General features: G+C 39.9%; 1 protein-coding gene across 1 annotated transcript; it reads left to right on the plus strand.

The window, feature by feature from the left end:
* Positions 1-2,837: 2,837 nt before the first annotated feature.
* LOC121961978 (histamine H3 receptor) lies at positions 2,838-10,490 on the plus strand. Its single transcript, XM_042512122.1, has 3 exons — positions 2,838-3,360; positions 3,879-4,045; positions 8,297-10,490. Exons 1-3 carry the CDS (start codon positions 3,123-3,125, stop codon positions 9,152-9,154), a joined length of 1,263 nt encoding a protein of 420 aa, XP_042368056.1. The 5' UTR covers positions 2,838-3,122; the 3' UTR covers positions 9,155-10,490.
* The last annotated feature ends 2,601 nt before the right edge of the window (positions 10,491-13,091 follow it).

Below are 13,091 nucleotides of genomic sequence, written 5' to 3' on the forward strand. Positions count from 1 at the left end.
CCTCAAATTGTACAAATTGAAATTGCAAATATAAAACATGTCTAATGAAAACACATCAATTTTGAAAAAAACTCCCATTTATTGCAAAAAAAGTTTTTACACTTGCATGTGGTGGTATTTCAGGTATTTATAAAAAGCCATATTTTGCAAAACTGCAATGGATACACTTTTTCACTTTTATAGGTTACATGATGCTATGGCTATGCGCTTGTCAGTAGGAACAGGCTCCCTCAGGCATGATGCAGCAGGTGCTGCAAGAGCTGTTATTGCATCACATAACTCTTCAAAAGATGAGCCTATCATCCAGAAGTTTTGAATCCACAATTCCTCTTTGATATTGTGGATTATCACCTCCAAGAAATCCCTCATATCTATGTATAAAGCCCTTGCCTTTCTCTTACAGCTCACAAAACACAACTAGTCACCTTTGATTTCAAATAATGACGGCTGGTGTGGCAGCTACAATGGAAATGAACCTGCTAATGTTTTGAACATCCAGTGCCATGCTTCTTGGGATATTATTGCCAGATAAGTCCCATAACATCACTTAAGGGAAGTGCAGTCATCAAGCAATAGTGTTTTATCAACATTTTGAAAAATTTCGCTTAAGTTTTCCGCAAATCTATATTGGAAACCCGCCTAGTGACTCAGGAACCGCCGTGGAGCACCGTTTAACACCGTTTCAGGGAAAGCACAACAGCGCTTACACTACCTAAGGAAACTGAAGCACACTAGCCTGTCACGAAAACTCTTCATGAGCTTCTACCACTGTGCCACTGAGAGTGTGCTGACCCACTCTGTGTGAGTGTGGTTCACCAGCTGCACAAAGGCTGATCAACAAGCCCTACAGAGGACAATAAAGACAGCAGGGAAAATCACTACTGGACATCTCCACCGTTCACATCTCCCATTGCCTGCGCCGATCTGCCAGCATCCTCAAGGACCAGTTCTATCCAATTCATCACCTCTATTTTCCATTTTTTTCCCCACATGCTTCAGGTAAATGATGAATCCAAAAATGGAGAAAAATCATGATTAATTGAAGTCATAGAGGTCCAAGCTTGAGCTGCATGCAAAAGCACTTTTTTTTAAATTTTTTTTTAAAATTTTTAAAAGCTTTATCTGTGTTGCACATTTCATACAACAGGGCAATTCAAAGTGCTTAAAGAGCTATACAATTTAAAAACATAAAAAGGATACAGATTTACAGTAAAGAGTAAAGGATAAGATATAAAAGGTAAACATAATTAATAAATTAGTAAAAAATAAAATAAAAATAATCAATTTAAACATTTAGAAAACAGAATTTGCAGAATCGGGGCTAAATGCTTTTTTCTCAAAAAATAAACTCACTCTTCATATTGATGCTCTAATGATTCTCTTATGAGACAAAACTTAATTAACTCCAAGGCAGCAGCTGGAATACAGAATGGGAGCAGTGCAACTACAGAGTGCAAATACCTATGACCTATAAAAAATCTGATAAAAAAAAAAGGTGCAAATACTCATTAAAAATACTTAATAAAAACACGGTTCATAAAATCTTGATCATAGTTTTTAGATTTGTATGTGTTAACAGAAAACAACAAAGGAGGAGGTGGTTGGTAATTCCTGGTGTCTCCCGTATTGTCGAGTGGACATTGACCTCTGAATCACTTGACTGAATGGCTGGACTTGATGCTCGGTGTAAATATCTGTCAGCCGATGATGACTGGCTCCTCACGGACATCCTGCTGGCAGCGGCTCGGATCATTTCATCTCAGCCTGCTTCAGGCGTCTGGACCACTTCAGCTTCTGATTGCAGACTTCTGCCTTTGATCAGTTGCGGCGCGGACAAAGGCGGAAAACGTCAAGTGCGCAGAAATCACCAGAGTAGGACCAGAAATTGTTTATCCCTCCAAAATAAAAGCGACAAGAAATTACACCCATTTGTCTTACTGACAACAGTAAGTGTCGATTTCAGGGAGGATGCAGGGGACACACTCACTGTAATATTTAGATATTAAGAACATGTGCATTTGACCTGAAAATAACCGAGCACTTATGGTGTCATGTTGATTACTGTAATTTATTAATCTGTACAAGACATTGGAGACATGCAGTCTGGAGGGATCCCTCCTTAGTTGGTTTTGCTGAGATTTCCAACATGTTTCCCTTGTTAAAGTTTTTTTTTTTTTTTTTTTTTTTTTTGTGGGTGAGTTTTTCATTATCTGCTGTGAGGGTCCAGTGATAGGGGGATGTCGTATGCTGTGAATCCCTCTGAGGCAAATTGTGATTTGGTTCTTTTGTTTGTTCGTTTGTTTTTTAATAAAATTGAACAAAACTGATTTTTCCCTCATAACATTGAAACAGAAATGCACCAAGTGGCACAAAAATAAATGTTAGAGAGGGGTGCAAGAAAATGAGTGTTTGGTTTTGTCTTGCAGAAAACCCCCAGACTGTTTAATATTTTGTGTGTGTATGTTGTTTCCTCCAATGGTGGAGGAAATCAACACTTGTGCTGACAACAGGCAAATGTGGGGAAATTATGTGACTTACTGCATTTGGAAGGATTTTATCTTGTTAATCAGGGTTTATGGTAGACTTTTGCAGGTTTCAACAATCCTTTTTTTAATTATAGATGCCTATGCCTATAGATGCCTATGTTGAAAAACAGTCTCTAATTAATATTGCCACCACAACACACTTTAAAAGCCATTCCTTTTATCAAAAACATTGCCATAAGACATTTATTTTGAAAATTTGGGCGGATACAGTGCTGATTTTCTACTCCAGTAGTCTTGACATTGGTGACAAAAGCAAGTGTGCGCTCCACGGCATCCGCACATCCAGCAGGCAGCACTGTTAAAGTAAACCAGCTGACCAGAGAGAACCGCACACACAGGATCTGCAGTTATTATTATTAAAAAGAAATCAGCTTTACTTTAAATTTGTGTCTCACCTAGTCACAGAAGTACTCCGGGGTAAAATGGAAGATTTTGGAAAAGTAATTTTATTTAACCACAGGTCTCCAGTCATGTTTGACTGCTGGGTAAAGTGGAGCGGAACGTTTGGGCGCGTAATTGGACTTTGTGCGTGAAACGAGAAAAGAGGTCTACAATGATTTTGGCTTTATTCTAACTATGGGCGCGCACATCTTGGAGTCCAACTCCAGCGGCAACTTGACTCCTGCTGTGTCCGAGGCTGGGGCTGTCCTCCCGGGCTACCTGGCGGTGATCTTATCGGTCCTCATGGTGACTCTGGTTGTCGTTGTGGTGGCTGGGAACGCGCTGGTCATCATGGCTTTTATTGTGGATAAAACCTTGAGAATCCAAAGCAACTACTTCTTTCTGAATCTTGCTATTTCTGATTTTCTTGTGGGTGAGTTCCTCTCTTTCTTTGTGTCTCCTCTGTCAGGTCGCTCAGATTTTGGCTCATTAAAGCCCTCCCTGTATGAAAAAAAGCTATTTCTACACGCACCACAACACATTGTAATTTTCCCACAATATAAATACAGTGAGTCACTGGTGAGTTTATGGTGACCTTGTCCTTTTTTTGGCTTCATTCATGTGCACCATAGAACATTTGCAGCATCTCTCTGTATTTATTTTAGCAATGCAATCACACTCCTCTTGTTGTGCTGCTCTTATCTGCAGCATTAAATAAATTAGACCCTTCTCTCCAATCCAGGCTGCTCTTGTCTCCAAAATGTCTCATCCCTGCAGGGGTTTGCCATAGTAACATGCAGCACCCCCTAATTTTTTTGTCACATGTAATGGGTATCACATCCAGGCTGTCTGGAGATCTGGATAGGTGTGAACATTAGAGGGGTTGAATCATCATGCAGATTGTGTGTGTGTGTGTGTGTGTGTGTGTGTGTGTGTGTGTGTGTGTTCCAGGTGCCTTCTGCATCCCGGTGTACATCCCGTACAACCTGACAGGCCGGTGGATGCTGGGTAAGGGGCTCTGCAAGGTGTGGCTGGTTATGGACTACCTGCTCTGCACCGCCTCAGTCTTCAACATTGTCCTCATTAGTTATGACCGCTTCCTGTCAGTCACAAGAGCAGTAAGTATAGGCTGCAAAGGCGCTCATTACCACATACACACTGAGACACACACACACACACACACACACACACACACACACACACACGCACACACACTACATAGACGTATACAGCCACAGTCAATTCTAAATTGTGTCACTCGCCGGGGCAGTTTGCTCGGCTGTGAGGAGTCATTGACATTCGCTGCTTTATTCCTTTACAAGGGTGTCTGGCTTTAATCTATAATTTTGTCCGGTCAATTTGAACACACAGCTTGAACTGACTGGGTGATTTGGTTAGTAAATATTTTGGATGCAGACATTAGCAGTCAACTCAGCAGTCTATAAGGACCACTATAATTTTATTTAAGGGCAACTACTTTGTTATCAAAACTGTTGTATGATGTTCTCAGTTGTTGCGGAGGAGCTTTTCAATGTTAAAATAAATATATGATTGGGGTTGAAAGAACTGAGCATGTAGGAGAAACTTAATCACCAGAAAAAAATGTTGGCATTGTTTATTGCTGTAAACCAAGAATATATACATTTGTAAATTATTAGCAGATATGGTAAAAGTTAACATATCAACAACACTGTGGTTAATATGCAATTACATTTAGGCACCACAACCAATTATGGTTTGGAAAGACAACATTTTGGCTTAAAATACCTGGCTTTGGGGGGAAAATCCCCGCTGGAAAAGCAGCAATGTCTTGGTAAGAATAAAGAAAAAAACAAAACAAAACCAAATGCTGCTTTTCTTTACATTAACCTGGTAGAAAATGTTTTTAGTCTAAGCAAAAATTAACCACTTTTTGTGGCACTATTTCTGCTGGAAATGTAGCAATGTCTTGGTAAATGCAGTGATGTCCTGTTAGAAAACAACCACTTCTCAACACACTATCCTGGCAGAAAACACAGCAATTACTCAGTAAAAAACGATTGCTTTTTGTGCCACCTTTACAGCTGTAAATACAGCAGATCTTGGTAGAAAAAAACACTTTTTTGTGGCACTATCCTGGTAGAAAACACAGCAATGTCTCTGTAAAATAAAACCTCTTATTGTGGTGATGTTCTCATTGGAAATACCGTAATGTCTTGGTAGAAAACAATTACTTTTTGAGGCACTATTCTGGCAAGAAATGCAGTGATGTCTCACTGGGGGCTTATGCCCACAGAAAAACAGCAACAGGTCACTAAAAACACCTTTGGTGTCTATTACACTGCTTGAAGAACAGTGATGACTCGCTGAAACCCAAACGGTTTTGTTGTTTGTTGGTCTTGAACAGTGGTCTGCAGCTTGGCAGGTGTCTCGACCAGGCCGCACACCATGGACCATCCCCTCCACCTCCTGATGACATAGACACCTCATACACCATGTAACTTTTCAAACACTCATTTTTTTTAAAACATGCAAATTAGTGATGTATGATAATGGATTTTTTGCAGAATATCTGATATGCCCATATGTAACAACTCATTTGCAGATAATCAATACCCACATGGATATATCCAATTTTTCCTAACTAGTTTTAATTATCATCAAGTCTCTTCTGCAGTGGAATTAATTTCATATTTTGCATATTCTTATTGTGATGGTCCATCAGCAGATGGAGACATACAATACAATGCTTTTCATGTTATGTAAATTGTATTCATTGTGCAAAATAAGAAAAAATACTCCAACTTAGGGTTGATGTTTTGTACATGTTCACATAATCAACAATAAAAAAAAAACTGTTATATTGGCAGAAATAGGCATGTTGGTCAATTCTAATAATCTTATTAAAGCCAATACCTGCCGATAACGATGACGTGCCAATACTATCTTGCAAACCTAATACAAATGTTATATATTCATGGTTTACAGAAATGTAAAATGTCAACAATTCTTTCTGGCAACTGGGATGTTAGGAGGCAGTTGGAGTCCAAAGAAGCATGTTATTGAGTTGCATCATGGGAAATGTAGGATTTCGGGTCTTTGGACCTTGTCTCATACTTAAGAGTGAGACTCAGCATATCTCGCTATTTGCTGCTTCAAATATGTACTTTTTTTTTTGTTTTTTTATAGTCTGTTTCTTCTGCCAACCATGTTGAAGTGAAATACTAAACAGCTGGAGTGCACCTTTAAAACCTCCTCCAGAATAAAAACTGCCAACTATTTACTGCCCCTATTGGCTACATCGGTGTAAAACCTAATATAATTAGCAGACACTTAATTTTTTTGTAACACAGCGCATCACATATGGCCAGTATTAGTCATCAATTACAAAAACTACTTCCCAAGAATAAATCTCCCAAACATGTTTATCTGAACTCAGTTGGCACAAAACTGAAATATTTCCATTTGGATAATTTACACGGTGCTGCCTGTTTTATTTTTAATTGACTACATTTGCTAGACTTTCCCAGAAGAAAAGAATAGCATTTAGCTGCTTACTGAGCAGTGTATGGTAATAACATCTCTTTGCTTGTGGCTGCTTTTATCTCCCTTTGATTAAGGGTTTGATCTCAGCTGCTTAGTAGGAAATATTATTTATTTATATATTAATTCTCATTTCAGAAAGCAGGATTTTAGTAATTTACAATGGAAATGGGGAGTATTGCGCTCTTGTAAAGAATACTCGATACTGAAGCCAGAATGCATTATTAGCAACATGAAGTGGCTTTGTTTCATTATTTGTTACCTCAGAGAAGTGGATTTTTTAAAGTTGCCCTTTCACTGAGGTCACATTAGCAGCATCTTTGTCTGAGAGATACCCAGCTGTGGCAACCGCAGAGACACATACTGGATGGTTTGAGGCCAAGAAAAGATTAAAAAACATTAGAATAAAAGCAGAGAGAGTGGAAATAGAGGAGCCCTGCTTAATGATAGAGTTAAGATCTAAGTGAAAATGGAGCAAGTGTGAAGAGAATGAGCGCCGGGTGATGACGAGGGAGGATGGGATCGGCTGAAACCAGATGTCTCTTTCACACTCTTGTGTTGCATCAGTGAATGTGGCTCTCAGCCTTACATTCCTCCTCTCCCTCTGGCTTCAATGGCACACCGCGGAATAAGCACCTCACAAAGGGTTTTATTTACAGTATCTCATAATACAAACTGGGCTTCATTTGAGCAAAGCACACAATGCAGACACGAGTGCGTTTGTTTTGTGAACAGCTGTGGAATGTAACTAATGTAATCTAAATAGTGTTATTTTGCAGCAAAGTTTGGCCCAATCCAATACACACTGTGGCCTTACCACTTAACCCTCACCCTTTTGTCATGTGTTTATATCTGGGGGTAGGGTGTCCTGATTCTTGTTGGGATAGAGCGGTAGGGCATAAAATCTGGGTTTTCCGAGGTACACTTCAAACTGAGTGTTATGAAAAATCATCGGCAATATAGCTGCACAAGCAACAAAAGAAACACAAAAATGTATTTTCTTTGTTAATTAAGATTTAAAATTTGCATTGATTATTATATTATCTAAAGATTCAGTGAGAAGTATCTGTGATTAATTTAAGTTTTGCCAAGGGAGTTGTGGATGGTGGGTTACAAAAGCTGGACTTCTTTGAATCACCATTTTTTAATCAATGTAGCTAAAATAATGTGACAGCCCTGGTGAAAAAAAACCCATCTTGACCAATTTAAGATGGTTTTACTCGTTGACCAGCTTGTTTGACCAGCTAATTTTTGATAGTTTAACTGGTCACACCAGCTTGTGATGGTCACTTCAGCTGGTTTATCCATTGAAGATCCTGTAAAATTGAAACCAAATCAACATCCTTGAGTCTGGAGAAATAACAGTGTCAAGAGGGGGGAAGTATAAAAAGCAAAGGGCATAAGTCAGTTAAGTCTACTGTCATGGGATATGCATAAAGATAAATATACACAGCTTGATAGACTGGTCACACAAGCTTGTCCTGCTGATGGCCCTCCTAGCTAAACCATCACAGCAGGAAGTGGGTCAGGACCATCTACACCATCTATGTCCAGCTAAAACCAACTTAAACCAGCTACCAGGATAAGCTGTTTTTTTAGCAGTGCTCTTTATTCATTTGATGACTTGTTTGATGGATTGATGGTGTGAATTTTAAGTTGTGAACAAATCACGAGCGTCCTGACAACCCATTTCATAGCGGAAGATTTCAACCACTACCCTTTCTAACTCTGTTCTGATGGCGCAAGGTGGCACTCAGAAACAAAGGGTAGGATTGAAAGTAATAAATTAAATTGGGCCTTTCATGTTCATGACTGTGAGTTAAACTTTTGTCTCTCTTTTGATGCAGGTTAAATACAGAGCACAGAGGAACATGACCCGTCAGGCTGTGTTCAAGATGGTGGCAGTGTGGGTGCTGGCCTTCCTCCTTTACGGCCCCGCCATCATCTTCTGGGAGACGATCGTTGGCCAGAGCGTCGTACCGGCTCACGAGTGCTACGCCGAGTTTTATTTCACCTGGTACTTCTTGCTCAGCGCTTCTACTTTTGAATTCTTCACCCCGTTTGTGTCTGTGGCTTTCTTCAACCTCAGCATTTACTTGAACATCCATCGGCGGACAAAGAACGGAGGCGCCTGCGCCGAGGACGACGTCAAGACGCAGAGGATCAGTAAGAAGCACAGAGACGGAGGAGGCTGGTCCGTGTTTTTTGTCAAAACCCGGAAGGTGTCGTCCAGTGAGCCTACTGCTATCTCTGCGGTTATCGAGGACGAAGATGTCCTGTCCCCTTCCCCCTGCGGGGACCCTAGTAACAGTCAGATATTCATGCAGAGGGAGAAGTTGTCTCCTGACAGAAAAAACTCCAGGTTGTTTCAGCACACGGCGTCCTGTATGGCGCCTGGCCGTGGGACGCAGGGATCTCGTCTGTTGCGAGACAAAAAGATCGCCAAGTCTTTGGCCATCATTGTCTGCATCTTTGGGATTTGCTGGGCTCCTTACACACTGCTCATGATCATCCGTGCAGCCTGTAGCGGTGAGTGTGTGGCCAACTACTGGTACGAGATTACATTTTGGCTTCTGTGGCTGAACTCTGCCATCAACCCGTTCCTCTACCCCCTGTGCCACAGAAGCTTTCGAAGGGCTTTCTCAAAAATTCTGTGTCCGAAAAGACAATCAGTCCAGCCTCAGATTGAGGCTCAGTCCTGTTAGAAAAAAATTGCACTTCCATGCTTTTTGAATGCAGTAACTGTTGTTGGTCAAACACTGTAAAAAAATCCATATAATGTTCTTCCATCATCCAGTTTTCAAAAAATAAGAGAAATGTTTGCGTTAAAATCGATTGTCCCAGCATATCTGAAAGCAATACGAGAATTCAAAAACTTGGGGAGGAAAAGGACGGCGGTTCAAATATTCACAGGCAATCTCTGTAAGTAGAACAGGAAGAGGGACGTGGTTTCGGTGATTTTACCGCTCACGTCTTTGTGAGCTCAATGCTGGGAAATGATAGCTTATGCAGCCAGATAGGAGGTGATGACCGTAATTTAGCCTAAGATATTATGCGAGAACTACAGCACCACCAAGCTGTTAAATTACAATGTTTCTGCCTGAAAGCACAGCTGAGGGAGACGGCAGCTTCCGCCAACATCCCGTTTCTCACAGGGCTGCTGTGACGAGAAACCATTTCAACTCCCATTTAAATCAAATTGAGAATTAAATGGTTTTTATAAAGTTTCATAATCTCTCTGCACATAAAACCCTTTTGCATTAGTTTCAAATGCGTCACTGAGACTGAAGGCCTTTTGCTTTTGTTTTCAAAAAGGTACATATTCAAGCTTTTCATCATGCAGCAATAGGATGACAAATGTGGAATCCTCAAAATTCAAAGCACCTGAAAAGAAGAGAAAATCCTGCATCTGTTTACTGTGTGAACTTTTATCACATTGATGTTTTATTTCATTATATCTGAAAAGTGGGCTAAGGGCAGAGGGGAATCAGCTGATGTCTGCCAACACTGAATCTGCACTTAATTTTAAAAAATGTGTTCTTGTTGATGTTAAAAATGTACAGCGTTATAAAATGAGATTAGCATTAAACTTTTTGTACAATAATATCTATGCCAAGCTAGATGGTTGTGTTCTTTAAAGTGCAGTATTTATTCAAAGACTTGACTGGTTTATACCACCCGAACTACTTGACTACTTTGTATCTTGGCTATGAATGTGTGTTGGTGTAAGTAGCCAAAGAAAGAATAAAAAGAAAACAACCTACAGGCTTCATAGCTGTACATGTTATTGGTCAAATATGGAAGTCTAAAAGGAAACTCTTTGACATTTTGGGATATTCATCTGTGCACATTTTTGCCAAGAGTTAGATGAGGAGATTCAGACCGCTGTCATGTCTGTGCCTTGAATATGAAGCTACCGCCAGCAACTGGTTAGCTTAAAATAAAGGTTTGAAACAGGGCTAGCTTGGCTCTCTCTGAAGGTAACAAAGTCTGCCTTCAGTTTGGGTCATGTTTACCATGTTCACGATAAGTCTATATGAACATCCCCCTTATGTGGCATTCACAACCTCATAAGTGTAAATTTTCTGAAAGCTTGGAGTTTATGAGTTGTGATTTGCTGACATTTTCAGAAATGGTGAAGGCCACGGAAGTTGATTTTTGGTGGATGATAAGTTAATTTATTATAATTTTAGTCATAATTCTCTTTAATTTTTTCAAAAATATGTCTGAGGAAAATTTTTAATGTTTAGAAACCTCATATTTTTCTGACACTGCCTTGATATTTTCTGCATTATGTTACCTGCTCTCTAGCTTGCTTACTGGTAACCCTCAGTGGCATGTGGATGCTGTTACCTATTAAAAGTGTTTTCACAGTTTAAACACTTGAACGCCAAGCATATTGTTTACAGAGGAGGTTCACAGCTGTTTCAGTCCCAGGGTCCAGATTTCTCCTCAATCATTGGTTCAAGGTTCACACATTAGAAAAATTACCAAGTATTCAGTTTTATGTCACAAAATGTAAACAACACGTGGCTTAGAACACTAAAATGAAACATATTGCAAAATTTAACAGAAACTGCTCTTTAAAATGAAAGTTTTTGCCAGAAATTCACTGTTCCTCAAAATAAAGTGTTTTTTTTTTTTTTTTTTTTTTTTACAAACTTGACACGTTCACTGCAGTCCATTCAGGACTGATCCACCATTTGGGAACCACTGGTTTACATGACTCTCTCTCACAAGTTCCATTAGAGGGCAGCATCATATTCACACAGGCAAGGAAAATAAATGGAAAGAGGAGATTAAATGAAATTTCACATGGGCTTCACATGGAAAGAACTGAAGTTTTTACCAAGTTCAGTTAGAGACTGAACATCTACATCCAACACTAGCTAATCCCTGCAGATATGTGCATGTGAATGCTGCATCTGTAGGCAATGGGACAAGACCTTGGCATTGGAAGCATTCTGGTTTTTGTTTGTTGTCCTGGTAGTATTGATCAGTTATGCTTGTTTGGCTTAGTTTACCTGCAGGAAAACAGTCGGTGTGGAGAACAAAAGAGGCAGAATGCATATGCCCAGGCTCTGCCAACTTTGCGACTTATAAGACCTTCTGAGTACCTTCATTTCTAAAACGTGACTAGCAGCAAATTTAGTGACTAATTCAGATCATCAGGGGAAATGAGAGGAGTGTATTGTAATTCATTTCTATGCATGCTGCTCAGAGTAATCACAGTCGACGGCTCTTTTGCCAGTAGCAAGGGGCCTCTCCCCCTGTCTCTTGCATCGTGCAGTAGGAATAGGAGGAGAGGAGATGCCACTTGCAGTGGGAGTTCAGTTGTAGTGATCCTTTGGAAAGGTTGATGCTCTTGCTCTCTGGATTGGAAGTCCGAGAAAGCGGTGCACTAAAGTTTCAGGACCATAGCTCATGCAGTTCAAATGTGTTACTTTACCAATATGCAAACAAGCATCTGACATCATCAAGTGACTTTTTGCAACTTTTGGGGACAGTGCTAACTACTTACATTGAAAAAAGCAACACTCAGATGTGAAACACATTGGCTGAAATGCAATCTTGGAACCAATTGGCCATTGACCGATTACAACTTTTGCATTACCCCTCCCCATTTATCTGCATTTATAGGCAGATATCTGTTTATAGAGATTATCGTCTCTCAACTCTTAACTCTCATATCTCATGTTGCTAATTAGGCTGTAAACAGTGACTGTTGTATGAAGAGGAATCCCTGGCCCAGATATCTATTGGTTACAATGGAGCCACTGAAGTGCTGGCCATTGCCCTCAGAGGTTAAATCGACATCAGACTAATATCCAATGGGTTCAGTGGTTAATTGCTAGCTACCCTCGCTTAAATCTATACAGTTGGTGTATTGACTGTTTGGGCCAAACAAACACAGACTGCATCAACAGTCTGATGGGTAATTTCCCAAAATGTGAAACTACTTTCTTTAGGGATTTCGTGAGAGCATTGTAATTCTTTCTGACTCCTGTGATAAGATGAGAAGACAGGATGAGATAACAATGCGATGGGCCGGTCCAGGAATGAATGCGTCGAAAGGAATTTTTACGTGCTGTGTGTGAATGATAGCTATTGTTTGGGTGTGATGCACATCTGGAAAATTACTGTTAAACACAAAATAAACTCACAGCAAAATATAGGAAAAGTGAAAAAAAAGTTCCCTAGAAGGCTTTTGACAATGCATTAAAAACAAAGAGTTCTCATTTCGAGGAATGCTATCAAGCTTTTACTATCTGATAACAAACAGGAGATAGGTGACAGGCGTGACACAAGCACAGTGCATTGACCTTTGTTAAATATTTCCTGCACAGATGAACAGAAACTAAATACATCCTAATCCTCGTGGATTTAAAACCACCGGAAACAACAACATCGCTCTGCCCTCTGGGAATAAAGTGGGATGTTTTACATGAGAGAAAAACAGACCCTTGGAGATTGTTGAACCCTTAGAGACACACACTGTAGAGAAAACGTCATGGTGCTGAAAAACTCATACTAACTGGATGATGATGGTTTGTATTTTCCCTTCCTGACAACATACTTCAACATTGTGTCTTAAAAGTCAAGTATGATAATAAATACTCTGAGAAAAACAACACTGTAAAT

Source organism: Plectropomus leopardus, chromosome 3, assembly GCF_008729295.1.
Source record: "Plectropomus leopardus isolate mb chromosome 3, YSFRI_Pleo_2.0, whole genome shotgun sequence".
In the NCBI taxonomy this organism is placed as follows: Eukaryota; Metazoa; Chordata; class Actinopteri; order Perciformes; family Serranidae; genus Plectropomus; species Plectropomus leopardus.